General features: G+C 63.8%; 1 protein-coding gene across 2 annotated transcripts; it reads left to right on the forward strand.

The window, feature by feature from the left end:
• The first annotated feature begins 88 nt into the window (after positions 1-88).
• Positions 89-13,704, forward strand: EXOC3L4 (exocyst complex component 3 like 4). Of its 2 annotated transcripts, none has more exons than XM_057543588.1 (12): positions 89-217; positions 4,786-5,207; positions 6,097-6,751; positions 7,729-7,840; positions 8,049-8,171; positions 8,541-8,641; positions 8,834-8,914; positions 10,003-10,117; positions 10,686-10,805; positions 10,889-11,041; positions 11,717-11,838; positions 13,054-13,704. In XM_057543588.1, exons 2-12 carry the CDS (start codon positions 4,802-4,804, stop codon positions 13,244-13,246), a joined length of 2,181 nt encoding a protein of 726 aa, XP_057399571.1. In that variant the 5' UTR covers positions 89-217; positions 4,786-4,801; the 3' UTR covers positions 13,247-13,704. The 2 variants fall into 2 exon arrangements, with proteins under 2 accessions (XP_057399571.1, XP_057399570.1); XM_057543587.1 differs by lacking the exon at positions 89-217 and adding an exon at positions 331-940.
• Positions 13,705-14,685: the final 981 nt, after the last annotated feature.

A 14,685-nucleotide genomic window follows, 5' to 3' on the forward strand; every position in this document is an offset into this window, starting at 1 on the left:
CATGGGGCTGGGGGTGGGGCTGTGGTGGAGGGTGGGGCTGGGGGGGGGCTGGGGGCCGTGGCCAGTTTGGCGGTAGCTGGGGAGTCCCAGCTGTTGGTCACTCGCTCTGGCTGCTCCAGAGGCCCCAGCGCCTGGGCCCCGCTCTGAGGCCCCAGCTCGGCCGGCTTCTCCTGGCAGCCCTGTTCTGTTTGGGGCCCGGTGTCTACTCACCCGTCAGGTATGTCTGTGCAGGTGGAGCGGGAGGGCCACCGGGGTGCTGTGGGGAGTAGGCGGGGATTCAAGGGGCTGAGGACAATTCTGGTTCTGCTAGTGGCCTTCCAGGCTGAGCGCCCCAGCTCGGAGCCCAGGCCAGAATGGCAGCTCACATCACAGTGATACACACTTGCACACACAACACACAGGGATAGAAAGCATACAGACATGAACATGGAGACATGCAGACCTACATGGACTCCCGAACAGAACTACTCACAGACACTCTGAGGCACACACATTCCGGAACAGAGGCACACCCGTACCGGGAGACACACTCAGGTTAACACATAGTTGTGCAAAGCCCATATGCACAAAGTAGTGGCACACCTGTGGGCTGATGCACCTCCATGAAATTGCTTCTCTGTTTCCCTCGGGCACCTGCCATGTACCAGCCCTGGCTGGAGGCTGGGTCAGGCCCACTCTCTGCCCCGGGGGGCTCCTGGTCGAGAGGCAGATGCCCCAAACCCTGTAACTGTCCCCCGGTCATGGGAGAAGGTGTGTCCAGGGCAGGAACCGGGCCCAGAGCAGGAGGCGCTGACCATGGTGTGGGGCTCAGCTGGTCGGAGAAGGCTTCTTGGGGGAGGAGCCACACGTGCTGAACCTTGAAGGAGTCAGCGGCTGGAGAAGGCGGGGGTGAGCTCACTGCTGGCAGAGGGAACAGTCTGTACAAAGGTGTGGAGGAGAGGTGAGTACACCCACGTGATCAGAGTGGGTCAGTGAATGAGCAGGTGAAACTGGAGGGGCCAGTTAGGAAGGGTCTTGAATGCCCAGCTAAGGGGTCTGTGCTTCTCCCAAGGGTGATGGCAGCCCAGGGTGGGGAGAGGGGTTATGTTTTGTTGCTATTAAAAAGGGAAGCCTTTTAAGTGCCTTTTAAAAAAAGGCCTTTCTGGAGTATAGGAAAGCTATTTCTAAGCAGATGATCATATCACCTACAAATAATGCCATTTTTTATCAGGTCCTTCCCAATATTTATACTTCTTATTCATTTTTCTTGCCTTATTGCCTTCGCTAGTTCTTCTAGGCAAATGTTGAATAGTGTGAGAACATATGCTTGTCTTCCTCCTTATTTCAGGAGAAGAATCTTACCTTGCAAGGAAGGGTTTTAAGGGAGGTTTATGTTTTGGCAAGACCCCCAATTGCTCTGACGAGATGGGTTCCAAGGGGTCTAGGAAGGGGTACAGTTAGGACCTTGATCAGGTGATGGGGGGTGGCAGGTGGGAGGTATGAGAGAGACACAGTCCTCTGCCCGAGGTGGCTACTTTGGAGCTTTGAAGGATGGGGTGGTGGTCCAGGCCCAGGGGAGGTGGAGAGGTTGGGAGTGGGAAGGGCGCCGAGGGATACCTGGGAGGAGATGCTATAGGAGGGCAGGCCTAGGAAAAGGGGGTGGAAGCTGGGGCTGGGGATAGCAAGTGGTGGGGGAAGCCCAGACTTGACTTCTTGGTCACAGGGTGGCCCCAGATGGGAGCTTCCAGTGACCATGTCTTCCGGGTGGCATTCCTGCCCCTGCCACTGGCCCTGCAGTGGGTGCCTTGGCCTGACCTGGAGAACATGGGGCCCGGGGCTCAGGCTAGGTCTGGGCCTCCGAGGCCTTGAAGCTCATCCAGCACCGAGTCCCAGGCACAGGGGCCAGGGCCTCTGAACACTCAGGGCAATGGGACAGAGAGAAAGAGAGCCAGAGAGAGGCCCCATGGGTGGGGAGGCAGGCACGGGGCAGGGGCCAAGGTAGAGTCAGCAAGGCATCTGCGGCCCAGAAGACACCAGCGTGACGCCTGACCAGGACAGCCCAGGCAGGGGGTGACCCTTACATTGATGGTTCACTCCTCCTCCAGGCTGGCTCTGGGGTGACAGGGAGGGGGTAGATGAACAGAGGTCCCCAGGCCAGGGAGGAGGCCCCATCACCACAGGGACAGTCCGAGGGCCTGGCGAGCAGACAGGTGGTACAGCACAGCCCGAGGACTCCTCGGAGGTGGAGGCACCTGCACCCAAGGTTCTGAAGAGCAGGTCGGATTTGGGGAGCAGAGGGGGAGGCTGGGAGAAGGAGCAGCCTGGGCAGAAGGTGGGAGGCTGGACAGGCACGAGGCGGCTGGTGAGGCTGGATGGGTGCAGGTCAAGGAGGCCCAGAAGTCAGGCTGGAGAAAGCTCGGTCCAGGATGGGGGGCTTCGAATGCCAGGCTGTGGGGCTCAGGCTTCGCCTGAGGGCTGCGGAGAGCCACGGAAGGGCTTAAAGCAGCAGAGTGACCGGGTTGACTTGTGCCTTGTGAAGGTCATGAATGACTTGGGAAGCTGCAGAAGTGGGATTCAGGGAGCAGGGGGCAGAGGGACCAGCTGGGGGCCTCGATGGGCCTTCAGTGCCGCTCCGATTTGGGACGAGGGTGGTAGAGCAGGGTAGGTGGGCTCCAAGTCTCTGCCTCTGTCACCTCCCAGGAGACCCAGCCGCCAGCTGCCCCTCCTCCCCCAGAATTTGCCTCTAGGCTTCCTGGGAGAACTTCAAGCCCGACCCCGCTCCGGGCACCTGGAGCTGACCCCCCCTTCGGAACCTCTGCCAGGAGAAAGGGTTCCTCAGGCAGCAGGGCTTGCTGATGCTGGGGGACACAGGAGTCCAGCCTCTGCTCCCAGGGTCCTAGACAGACCTGGGCTGGCCTAGGCTCCCCACCCGGGAGCTGTGTGGCTTAAGGCAAGACCCTGTCCCTTTCTGAGCCTGTTTCCTCATGTATGAAATGTGGTGAACGACACCCTGCCACTTTGTTGTCATGGGGATCTGACGTGTGCCGGGCATTGGGCTGAGCATGCAGTGGGTGCTTACTAAGTGTGAGCTCTTCCCAAGCAAGGCAGGCCAGCTTGTCCTTCCCCCACACTCCCTGGAGACAGAGCCCGGAGCACGGCAGGCTGGGCACAGCTGGAATGGCTTTCTTCATCACCACACCTGCCCCTGCTGGGCACTGGGAGACACCAGGGGTGGGGTGCGGGGGGAGTGGGTGGAGGCGATGGCCGGCTCCTGTGACAATGCTCCCTGCCGTGTTTGGGCTGGTCTGCGGGCAGGGTCCCCGAGTCCTGGCACCAGGGGAGGACAATGACCTGTGGCCAGGGTGGGGCTGATAAGGCCCCCATCAATCACCTGAGCCTGCCCCTCCCTCACTGGGGCCTCCTTCCAGCAGCTCAGTGGCCTCTGGGAGAGGATGGTAGGTCTCAGCGGACCCCCTGCATGTCTGGCCCCTGCACAGACATCTCGCTGGAGGGTATGAGGGGGTGGATAGGGGTCTGGGTCCTGCCCATCCTGGTGTCAAACTGAGGCCTGGGGAGAGGCCGTTCCTGCCCACTATCACCCAAGAGTCAGGTGCTGACTCCAGCCTGGCCTTTGTCCCCATGGTGGGGGGTGATCTGGGAATGGGGGGTCTCAGCCTCTGGTTGGTCAGTGACTTCAGCAGGTCCTGCCCTTCTTTGGGCCCCAGTTTCTTCAAGGCTAAAGTGAGACCTTGCTGGCCCCCTCCCATCTCCAACCCCTCTTAACCCAATGGGGTGGGTGGGAGGTTCCAGCAAGCCGAGAAGTTTCTCTCCTTTCTCCCACCCCTAGCTTAACCTAAAGCCAGAAAGTCAAACACAGCCAGGCTGGGCTGAAATGGGGTGGGGTGTGGGCGGAGCCTGGGTGGTGCGGGCCCCGAGCTCGGCGTGGGTCAGGCGCAGCCCCTGCTCTGCACCCCCATGCCCTGGGGACTCCCTCCCCACCCTCTGTCGGGGAGGGGCCAGAGCATACCTGTCTGGGTGGTGGGGAAGAGGTGCAATGGGTGAGAAACAGCTTGGGAACCTCCCGCCCCTGGTTAAATATAGAAGCACGGCCCCTCCCACAGCCTTCCCTGCAGGCTGCAAGGCCCCGATAAGCCCCTGGTGGCCTGGGCCAGCCCCCTCTCGCCTGACCCCACCTCCCTCCAGTTCTGAGACACCCAGGGAAAAGGCATGGCCTCCCACGGGGGTCCCTGAGCTCCGCTTTGTGCAGAAGCAGTTAGGCCTGATGGCTGAATGGGGGTGAGCTGAAGGATGGAGGGGTGGGGGGGGCGGTGCGTGGCTTGTGGAGGGGGTGGGCATTTTAGCCTCAGGACCTAAGGTCCAGGAAGTCCTGGATGTGGTTTCTGGGCCCAGCCCCCGGGACTGTGGGCTGCGGGTCGGGCTGTGCCCCAGAACCCGCGCGTTCAGTGCCCTCTCCAGCTCCGATGGGAGGGTCTGGCCTGGCAAAGCCGCTGAGGTGGGTACCTGGGGGAGACCTTCCTGGAAAATGGTGTCAGGGAAGGTTTCCCGATAGAGGCAGCTGTCTGTGTCTGCAGAAGTAGCTGCAGCCTGGCACCAAGACGGCTCTGGCCGTGGGAGCTGCCTGGTGACATTTCCTTTTTGACAGCCCTGGGGTCACCTCCTGGGGAAAGCTTCCCTGGCTAAGCCACTGGGCCCCAGCACACCCCACAGGGCTCTCATGGGTTTCTGTGTCTGCTCCTGGGGGCTGGGCACCCCGCAGGGCTTCCTGAGCCTCCTTTTCGCCCCCAGCTCTGCTGCTGCCAAGATGCCGTCGCCTCAGACAGTGGCCTCCGGGCCGGAGCTGCACAGCCCCAGGGAGCCAGTGGCACCCCAGATCCCAGCTCAGGGCACTCGGAGGGCAAGCAGCGAGGATGCGTCCAGCGCCCATCGTGAGGGCTTGAGGCCTGGCCTGGGCACCTTTCGGCGGGCCTTCTCAAAGGCAAGCCAGCGGGCCTCGGGCTGCGCCCCCCAGGAGGACCCAGGCCTGCTCAGGCGCAGCTCCCGCTTCTTTTTCCGGTCTTTACGGCATGCTCTGGACGATGGCCCGGCTGCTGACCAGACCCAGGCTACCACTGGGCCAGGGGTGGCCCACAGCCGGGAGGTGCCCTCAAAGGCCATGGACGGTGTCTGCCGGCAGTCGTCCACTGGGGCGGGGCCTGCGGAACTAGAAGGTGAGGGCTTCCTCAGCACTAAGCAGGGGAGGAAACCGAGGCCAGAGAGGGGGGCAGTGGGGCCCAGGCTTCCTGACAGGCTCTCCTCCCAAGCTACCCCAAACCCCTGCCCCTGCACGATTTCACGTTAAATTCTTCCAACATTCCAACGAGGGCAGCTGAGAAAAGTGAGGCTCAGAGAGCTTAAGTGACTTGCCTCAAGTCTCACAGCTGGGAAGTGGAAAAATGGGATGTGAACCCAGATCTGCAGGACCCCAGAACTCCACAGGCTTCCACAGCCTGGCTCCTGGCCAAACCAGAGTGGTGGAGAAGGCACTGGCCCTCTCAGATCACAGGGTCACAGAGGGTGCCTGTGAGCCATGGGGCAGAGGGGAGGTCAGGGGGCTGCCCAGGAGAGGACACATTGGAGTAGGGCCCTGAAGGGGGGATGCGGGTGAAGGCAGAGTGCTCCTAGGGGCTGGAGGTTGGCCCAGAGCAGGGAACAGCAAGAAGTGCTGAAGCTGGACCCTGGGGCAGGAGCCTGGGCATGCCCAGCCTGAGCTCTGACCCCACTGGACCTGCAGTCAGGACTGTACTTGAAGCCACCAGGTCCAGTTCTGTAGAGCTGGGAGTGGGAATGGGAGCGGGGCGAAGGGGAAGGTAGGGGCTGACAGCAGGGAAGGCAGGGACTGATCCCAATTGCTGTTTTGAGCCAAGCTTGGGACCTGGGGTTCTGCCTCTTCAAAGGTGATTCCAAAGGACATAGGGCACCTGGGGCTGTCGCTCCTGGAGCAGGCCTTCAGATGCAGCTCTGGGGCGCGGCAGCCCGGCTCCGGATGTGTGGGATTGGGGCCGACAGGCCTAGCTGGGGCGTCCCCCTCATTGCCCCTCTTCTCACCTGACCTCGCAGAAGACAAATCTGTGGCCGACCTCATCACGGAGCGGAAACTGCTGGCGGCCTTCGAGCAGCTGCGGCACCTCGAGACTCGGCTAGTGGCCGAGAAAGCCTCGCGCACCTTCGAGCAGGACCCCACGGGCTTTGCGCGGCGCGCCATGGACGTGTGCCTGCACTACGACGGGCTGGCTGCGGAGATCGGCGCCATCGTGCTCGAGACCCTGGGCCCGAACGGCGTGGACGCGGCCGTGCTCGCGGAGCTGGCCCGCGTGGTGCGCGCGGAAGAGGAGGCCCACCCAGAGCCCCCGGCAGACGGCGACTTTCTGCGCACGCCGCGCCACTGGCGCCAGCGCTGGGAGGACGCGGTGCGGCGGAGCGCGCAGGAGCGCGTGCAGCAGGCGAGCGCGGGCGAGGCCCCGGGGGCAGCCGAGGGTGCCGCCGGCTTGGCCCAGCTTCTGGCCGAGCTCGGAGGCTTGGTTCGCCGCGACCTGCAGAAGGTGCAGCTGGAGGTGCACCCGGCTTACGCGGCCGCCGGCTATCCCGCGTGGGAGGCCTACCTGCGCGCCTTCCACGGCGCGGTGGCCCAGCGCCTCCAGGAGCTGGCGCACGACGCCCGTGGCTGCGAGCAGCTCTACGTCCTGCTGGACTGGGCCTCCAATGTCTACGGCAGGTGAGGCCCCAGCCAGGACGCCGTGAGGGGCAAGGAGGGGCTGGAACTGCCCACACGAGAGGCCTTCAGGAACCTGCTCTAAAGAGCACAGGGCACCTTTCTTCTCCTTTTCCTCCCCGGAGAGTGCTGGCAATTGGGCGTCCGATCCGGGAGCCTTTGACAGTCTCCCTGTTCTAGACCATGGTGCTCTCCCGAGAGGGGAGAGGGGCCATCCATCTGCCGGTTCCTGAAGCTGGAAAGCATCCGGGTGGGGGGCGGGGGTTGCTTATGAGGCAGGGGGCCCAGTTAGGCACAAGCTCGTGCACAGGGTGCCTCTGAGTGAATTAGCAAAGGGCACCCCTCCAGGCAGGACACAACCGTGGGCTCACAGCGCTTGGCATGAGTTGGCTCTCAGCCCCACTCTCTCATTGGATGGACACCTGGGTTCAGGGCTCTGCAGGACGTGATGGGGTGGATCACCTCTCCCGCTGAGCGCTCCCCAGCCCCACGGGCAGACAGGCAAGCTGGAGGAGGGCGCCAAAGTTCCGGGCTCCTTAATATGCCCTGTGGCCTCAGACAAGTACCCGCCCCTGTCTGGGCCTCCCTAGTGTGGACAGGATAGCGGCTGGTCCCTGAGCTGCCTGGTCCTGGGGGCGTTTAGAGTTCAGTCTTGGGTGTACCCTGACCGTGAGGGTAGAGGTCACACCCGAGGCAACCTGGTCAAGGTCCATCTGGACGGCCATCTTTATCTATTCTGTGCACGCACAGCCGATTGCTTAGGGTGCCAGGAAATCCTGCAGTCAGAAGCTGCGGGGAGGGATGTGTGGCATGGGGACCTGGAGGGCGTGGTGCGGGGCCGGGTCTGTGAACAGCCCAGATGCGGGGCCCTCACGGCGGGGCGGTGGCGTTAGGCTTGGAGCCCGTCCAGAGGGGAGTAGGGGCAGCCGCTGCCCCATCAGAGTTCCGCTCAGGCCTTCGGGCTCCACCCTGCCTTCCAGTCCCGACTTCCTGGGCTCCCAGGACCTGGCTCTGCCCTCGGAGCCCCTGCCCCCGCTCCTGGCACCCGATGTGCGGGCCCGACTCGAGAGCGACTACACCAGCTTCCTGGAGGTAAGGGCGGCGAGGGGCCAGGCCGGAGGGGGCGGGGTCCAGGTTGAGTGTGGCCGCCGCCCCGCTGCAGGGAGGCCCCGTGCCCCGGGCGTGGGCCTGTGCACCAGCAGGGTGGCCCTTGTCTCCAAGGGCGCGCGACGGGGCTCGGGAGGTAGGGGACCTCCTTCCTGGGAGGGTCTCACCGCGGCCCCTTCCTTACCCCGCACAGACCAAGATCGCGAGCTGCTTCGATGGCATCCTGCAGCTGGAACAGAGTCGCTGGGCGGCTGCCGAGGCCCCCGACGTGCTGCAGGGCCACTACCATACGCCGCTGTCCATCGACGTACACATGGTGCGCCCAGAAGGAGGGACATGTGTTTGGGCCTCAGGCGGTAGAGACACCCAGAGCTGTAAAATACAGTCATAACCACCTCTGTCCGTTAGACGGGAGCTTGAGGCCCCATGTGGGGCCGGATCAGAGGCCCTCGGGTCACCTGGCCAAGCTGGGAGCGCCAGGCCATAGCTCCCAGCTTAGCAGGTGGCCCCGTGGGTGTGGGGAGTTGGGAGGGCTGACCTCGAGGTTGGGGCCGCTGGAAGTTGCGGGCGAGACTGTGAGGAAGAGCAGGGCAGGCTGGAGACATCCCTGGGCCACGAGGTGGGGGACTGGGGGCACCGGGATTGAGGGCTCAGAAGCGCCTTCAGCGCGTGGCGTCGCTCTCAGCTCGTGGCAGAGCACGTGAAGGCAGCCGGCGCCATCTCCGCGGAGCTGGAGGCCACCACCTTGCAGATCTGTGCGCGGGCCCTTGGCCTCTTCCTGCCCAGGTAGGGGCGCACCTTGGGCCGGGGTGTGGTGGGTGGAGTGGCCAGGGTGTGGACGGTGGTCGTCCCTGGGGAGGGCCCATCCTGTTTGCTCAGAGTCCGAGATGCCCCCGGACAAGCCTCATCATAAGGCCCATGGGAGGGCGGACACGAGGTCATAGAAGCCAGAAAGACCTCTGCGTACCTCTCCCCCAGGTTTGAAAAGGCTTTTCTGGAGTCGGGGGCGGTGAGTGAGCCTAACCTGTGCGCCAACATCAATGCCTGCGAGGAGTTCAGGTGGGTTTCTCTCGCCCCTCCGCAGGGGCGGTGCCGAGCACGGCCGGCAGGGGGCGCGCAAGCTCAGGGAACCGGGACCCTGAAGGCTACAGCGGCTGCCTGAGGCGGCCTTCCCAGGAGGCCTCCGTCCCCGCTGTGGGGTCCTTTCTCGGCCCGGCAGAGCTGAGGCCCTGGAAGGGATGCGGGGAGTTCCAAGGCTGAGCAGAGGCCAGGAAGCCCTCCCTGACACTCCCCCCAGGGCCTTGCTCGTGCTGGGGCCTGGGTTTATCTACCCTCAGAAGGTAGAGGCCCCCCCGTGAGCTGGCACTGGCTGTCCCCCTTCTGTGCCAAGCGTTAGTGTCCCCCCACTTAAGATGCATCAGCTGCTGCAGCGCAAGGGTGGGGTCCCCATGTACAGATGAGAATGTGGAGGCTCAGAAAGGAAATGCCACTTGTCCACGGTCACACAGACAGTTCGTGCTGGATCTAGGACGTGAACCCAAAGCCTGACCACGCGGAGGCACTGCTTCTATAACACTCTCTTGTCCCTGATCTGTGCCATACTGGTCCTGGGCACGGGGGACCCTGGGGTTCAGCCCCAGGGAACATTCTCTGTTCCTTGCTAGTCAGCCTCTGGCCAAGCCTCTGATGGAAATTTAGCCTGCCTTTCTGTGTCCCTGGGCTGGGGACCGGGCAGAGCCTGGCCCTCGGTTTACTCAACAGTGAAATGGGGACATTATAATATTTGGAGAGGCAGTTATGAGGCTCAAAGGAGGGCCCCCTGTGTCAGGAATGGCTGCGTTGCACTGTTCTGTCACCAAGAGGGATGGAGGTTTGGCTCAGCGCTGCCACAGGGGAGCTCTGCCATGCAGTGGGACCACCACCACTCCACTGCCCTGCCCCTCTATGGTCTGGGGCATAGTGCTGTCCCCTCACTTGACTCTGCTCCCAGGGCTACTACACTGTGCAGCCCCAAGGGGGCTGCCCTTCACATTAGAGTCTAAGTGAACAGAGTTGGTATAGCACCAGCCTTCATGGCTGTATGCCAGGCCTTGACCCCAGCCTGCTCCCCCTTGCTCACTTTGTCCCCTGTCCTGGCCCCTCCCCAGAACTCATCTTCTGGCCAGGTTCCCAGGAAGCCTTGAAGAGCTGGAGAAGCCCCTGGTGGCTGCCACCTGCGCCTTTCAGAAGCGGCTGCTCCAGGGCTTGCAGGGTGATCTGCAGGTGAGGGGGAAGGGCCCTTCTCTCCCCACTTTCCATGCCCAGCAGGTGCCCCCTGTGTCCTGGAGCCTGGGAGCCCAAGTCACAGCATTCATTTACCGTGGGGGCAGTGCTGGGGTGGTGTGTCGGGGGCCGGGCAGGGCACCCAGACAAGTTCCCAGCTGAGCAGGAACAGTTGGGAAACAACTACCTTCTTCAGTCTCCACGTCTCAGACAGGGTGTGTCCAAGGAGCTGCTCCTCATCCGGCCCCTCAAGGCCCCCCCAGGACTCCCCAAGCAAGGCCTGGCTAGAGGCTCAAACTCAAACTCCACCTCTGCCCACTGGGGCTCCGGGCCTGGAGGAGGCAGCCCCTGGGAAAGGCCTAGTGACATAATTTGTGGCAGGGGAGGGGATGTCACCAAGGTACCGTAGAGAAGGGGGTCAGATAGCTCCCCAGAATTTCCTCCTGTTGACTGATTGTCCCTTGACCTGAAACACCCCTGTCAGGAGCCACGCACGGGGCTCCCAGGGGAGGGTCTAGTGGATGGGGAGGACACCTGGCTAGAAGACTCCTGACCCCCTCTGCCCCAGCCGCTCTTCAAGGTCCTGTGCACCAAGGCCTGGCTGACACAGGATGTGCTGCAGCCCCTCCTGGACAAGGTGGTGGCGTTCGCCGGCCACCTCGAGCACGTGGTCCCGCCCCGGGCGCAGGTATGGGGGGGCGAGCTGTGGTGGGGGCATGCCCAGGGCCCCTACCATTGACCCTGACCCAGACCCCCGCTTCGGCCGCCCAGGAGACTCTGCAGGAGGTGCACCGATACGTCGTCCGCGAGTACCTGGCGCAGGCGCTGAGGCCACGCGAGCGGTTCCGGGGTGTGGAGCGCGTGAGTGGCTCCCAGAAGATGGGCCTGGACGCCCAGGCCATTGGCAACACCTTCCAGGGCTTGGTAGGAGCATTGTCTGGCTGCCCGGAGTGTTGGCCTCCTCGGGGGGCCTCCAGCGTGGGGACCCTCCACTAGCGCCCCCCATTCTCATTTCTGCCCGCCCCTGTAAGAGCCCCCGCGGGGCCGGCTTTGGCGGAAGTGATTCTGCGCACTCGCCCCCCAGCTGGAGTGGGGCCCGGTGGGGACGACACTTTGCATACGTTTGCATTCATTTGCATGCAGTTTGTGGGGTGTGTAAGGAAGGGATGAGGGTCGCAGCCCCGTCTGATGGGCGGGGACTATGGAAGACCTCTCCTGCGCCCCTGACCCCGAGCAGTTCGAGCTCAGGCACCTCCTCTCTACACATACACCCCTTATCTGGGCTGCTGGTCCCCCACCCGCTGTACGACTCCAGGCAGGACTTGCCCGCGGGGCCTCGGTTTACCCATCTGAGCAGATTCTGGAAGACACCTCCGGGCTCTATCGTGGGGGAGGGAAGATGACTATTGAGCTGCGACTGAGTCCACGGTGCCGAGGCCCGCGTCCCCTTCCGCGATGCAGGAGGCAACCCAGTGGGACCGCGGTGGTGGCTTCAGGAGGGCTCTACGGGGCTCTAATGGAGGGGCTGCAGGCAGGGGCGGCAAGGGGGTTCGGGGGGGGACAGTGGCCCCCCCCGCACGCGTCTCCCTGTGTCCGTAGGGCTCTGAGGCCACTTGGTTGGGCCGAGCTATCCCGTGCGTGGCGGACATACTGGGCGAGACTTACAAAGACGACATCCGGCGGCACCTGGAGACACTCATCGGGAGCTACCCCGACATCAGGTCCGTTCCCCACTAGATTCTGACGGGCGCCGCGGGGCCCTGGGGTCAGGGGACTCGTGCCTTCAGAAGTGTCCCTGCGGCTGCAGGTGGGCGGGCGAGGAGCCTGAGGGCGGCGCGAGCTGGTTCGGGGGAGGGGCGCCTCCCGGGCGGGCCTCGGACTAGCGCCGGCCCGAGTGCGCTGGTGCAGGTGCAGGAGCTGCGGGACCCCGGCCTTCAGGCTGTGGGGAGGCCTCGTGGGATTGCGGCTGCCCTTACCTCGTGGTCTATTCTCGCCATCCTCATTCAGTCCTGTGGTGAGATGGGGAGACACGTCCCCACCCCCGGAGTCTGAAGGGAGTGGGAGCCCCTCCTCCCGCGTCTGACGGTGGGGACACGTCCCTCCCCCGGGAGGCTGAAGGGAGGCCGCGGCCCCCACCCCTGGGAGAAGGCCCTTTCCGGAAGCCCCAGACCTGGCCAGTAGAAAGGAGGCTTTGATCCCCGGGTGTGTGTTGGGAGGGGGGGTGGTGAGTCATGGTACCCATGGAAATCCCAGCCCGAATCTCTCCATGGCCTTGGAGATTCCAGGGTGGGGAGACTGCAGAAAACCCCCAGCCTAGCTCCTTCCTGGACCCACCGCCTTGCCCTGCACCCCGCCCCCCCGGGGAGAATTCCCGGCCCCCAGCCCGCAGTGGCCACCCCTCCCCTCCAAGCGCCCGAGGTTCCCCTTCTGGCCCCTCCCGGTTTGCCTGCCCTGGGCTGGCCTGCCCTCCCTAGCTTGTGGGGCGGTGCTTCGAGCTTCTTGGGGTGCTCGGGAGGGGAGGGGGAGCTCCTGACGCCACCGGGCGCAGGCCGCCCACCCCCATGCTGCCTCTCTGCTTGCTGCCTGGCTTGGCTCCCTGCACGGGGCTGGAAGCGGGAGGCCCTGAGCTCCCCCGGCCCCGCCCCGGTGTGCCCGCATTGCTGCATCCTTCAATCCACTCGGTTTCTTGAACCTCTGCGGGGGCCACAGAGGCCTGCCCTCCCGGCTCCGCGTGGCTTCGCGCCCTTCAAGGCCCAGTCACCTCTTCCAGGAGCACTGCTCCTCCTGGCCCACTCTCAGTCTCTCTGAGACCAGGCTCCCGGAATGCTGGGTGCACTCGTACTTCCAGCCCAAGCCCCCGGGGTTCTCCTCACCTCGGGGTCTGGGGTGTCACTGAAGCTGCTGGGTCTGCAGTGAGGGTCCGCGTGTCTCTGCAGGCGGGACCACGTGCTGGCCATTCTAGCGCTGCGCCGACTGGGCCGCCATCGGAACCAGCACCTCCTGACGCATGCCCAGGACCTGCTGAGGGCAGTGGCCAAGGCAGGGGGCCCCGGCACTGCTGGGGGCCACGTGCTCTTCGAGGAGATCGAGGTGCCCCCCTCCATGGATGTGCTGATCACCTGCATCTAGTGCCCCTGGGCCTGAGAGGGGGCCGACCCCAGGTGGAGGGCTGGCCACCTTCCCCCAGGCACTGAGCCCCGAGTCAGGAGCCCATGGTCATGGAATTTCCATCCACAGCCATGAGAGAGGCATTTCAGGCATTTGCGGGGGAGGGTTCGGGAGTGTCAGAAGTTCCCATCAGTACTGCCCACCCAGGAGGGCCTCCCTGCCTAACTGTCCAGCACCACCCCACTCTGAAAGTGAAGAACAGAGTATTTATTTTTAAAATAAACATGAATTAAAATGGTGTCTCCCTAAGGAGGGGCAGGCCAAGTTGACTTCAGGCAGGAGGTCTGGGTTCCCATGCACCCAGGGTCCAGCCAGAGGTTCCGTGGTGACTCCGTTCGTGATGGCTGTTTCCTGCTCACTGTACCAATGGGGAGACTGAGGCAGGTCTAGAACTGGGAAGGCCCACCCCTGTGGCTGCAGAGCAAGACAGGCTTTGACCCCGGGCCCCCGGTGCCGTGTGCCTAGTGAGCTTTGCCCAGCGGGGTGGGCGCTGCTCTGTCCCGCTCTAAGCAGGCCTGGGCCCTGGGAGACAAGAAAAGGCCAAGCCTTGTTCTGCAGCTTGAGGTATTTGGGTTAGTTGTGAGAGGGACTTCCCAGCAGTGAGAGTTGGGGGCTGCTGCAGGGCAAGTGTCAGCCTGGAGTGTGTGTATGAGGGGTTGACCCTGCAGGTCTCGGCTCCGGACGTGGCGCTGCAAGGAGATTACCCCGCTGTGCCTCTGCGCACTCCCCTCCTCATTCTCCTCTCACAAAAAGTTGGCACTGAAATTTGGCTCCAGCCTGCAGTTGAGGCTGCTGTGGAACCCATTTGCGTCCATAACCTCGGGCTTGCCAGGAAGGCTGAGCTCTGAGATGGGGAGACTGACAGGATCCTGCAGGAGGCAGCAATAGGTGCCTTTCCCCCCAGTCCCCTTTCGGGGTCCCAGGGGGAGCAGGAGCAGGTGTCAGGGGCAGCCTGTCCCATGGGTGCACCTGGCCAGGGGTGGGGCAGGCAGGGGGCCGAGGGAGCGTCCAGATCTTCCCAAGTGGGGAATCCAGCGGGGGTGGGGATGAGCAGGGCGGGAAGGAGGGAGAGGAGAGGATGGGGTTCCCAGGCTCCGGGAACAGGCGCGGGGCCGGGTGTGTGAGTGCTGACGCTGACAGGCGGTCCTTGTGTCAGTGGGGAAACTGAGGCCAGTGGAGGATGGAGGTTGGCACTGCTTCACAACAGGCCCCAGCACGGGCGGCCTGGGGTCCTCACAGCCAGGGAGAGGGGAGATATCGGAGGGGCACCTCTTTCCCTAGGGAGGGGCAGGTGATTGCCAGGTCAGCCTGACCCCGCATGTAAGCCCAGTGGCCGGCAGTGGTCTGGGTGAGAGTCTCAGGCCGGGTGGGTGGGAGTAGAGGAAGCCTTGATCTGGTTT

Source organism: Balaenoptera acutorostrata, chromosome 3 (genome assembly GCF_949987535.1).
Source record: "Balaenoptera acutorostrata chromosome 3, mBalAcu1.1, whole genome shotgun sequence".
Taxonomy (NCBI): Eukaryota; Metazoa; Chordata; class Mammalia; order Artiodactyla; family Balaenopteridae; genus Balaenoptera; species Balaenoptera acutorostrata.

What these genes read in the sequence shown, in the direction of transcription:
- EXOC3L4 (XM_057543588.1), top strand. Translation starts at nt 4,802, where the DNA reads ATGCCGTCGCCTCAGACAGTGGCCTCCGGGCCGGAGCTGCACAGCCCC. An exon ending in GCCTCCAATGTCTACGGCAG is followed by an intron (nt 6,752 to 7,728) that starts GTGAGGCCCCAG and finishes CCTGCCTTCCAG; the next exon opens with TCCCGACTTCCTGGGCTCCC. An exon ending in AATGCCTGCGAGGAGTTCAG is followed by an intron (nt 8,915 to 10,002) that starts GTGGGTTTCTCT and finishes GCCCCTCCCCAG; the next exon opens with AACTCATCTTCTGGCCAGGT.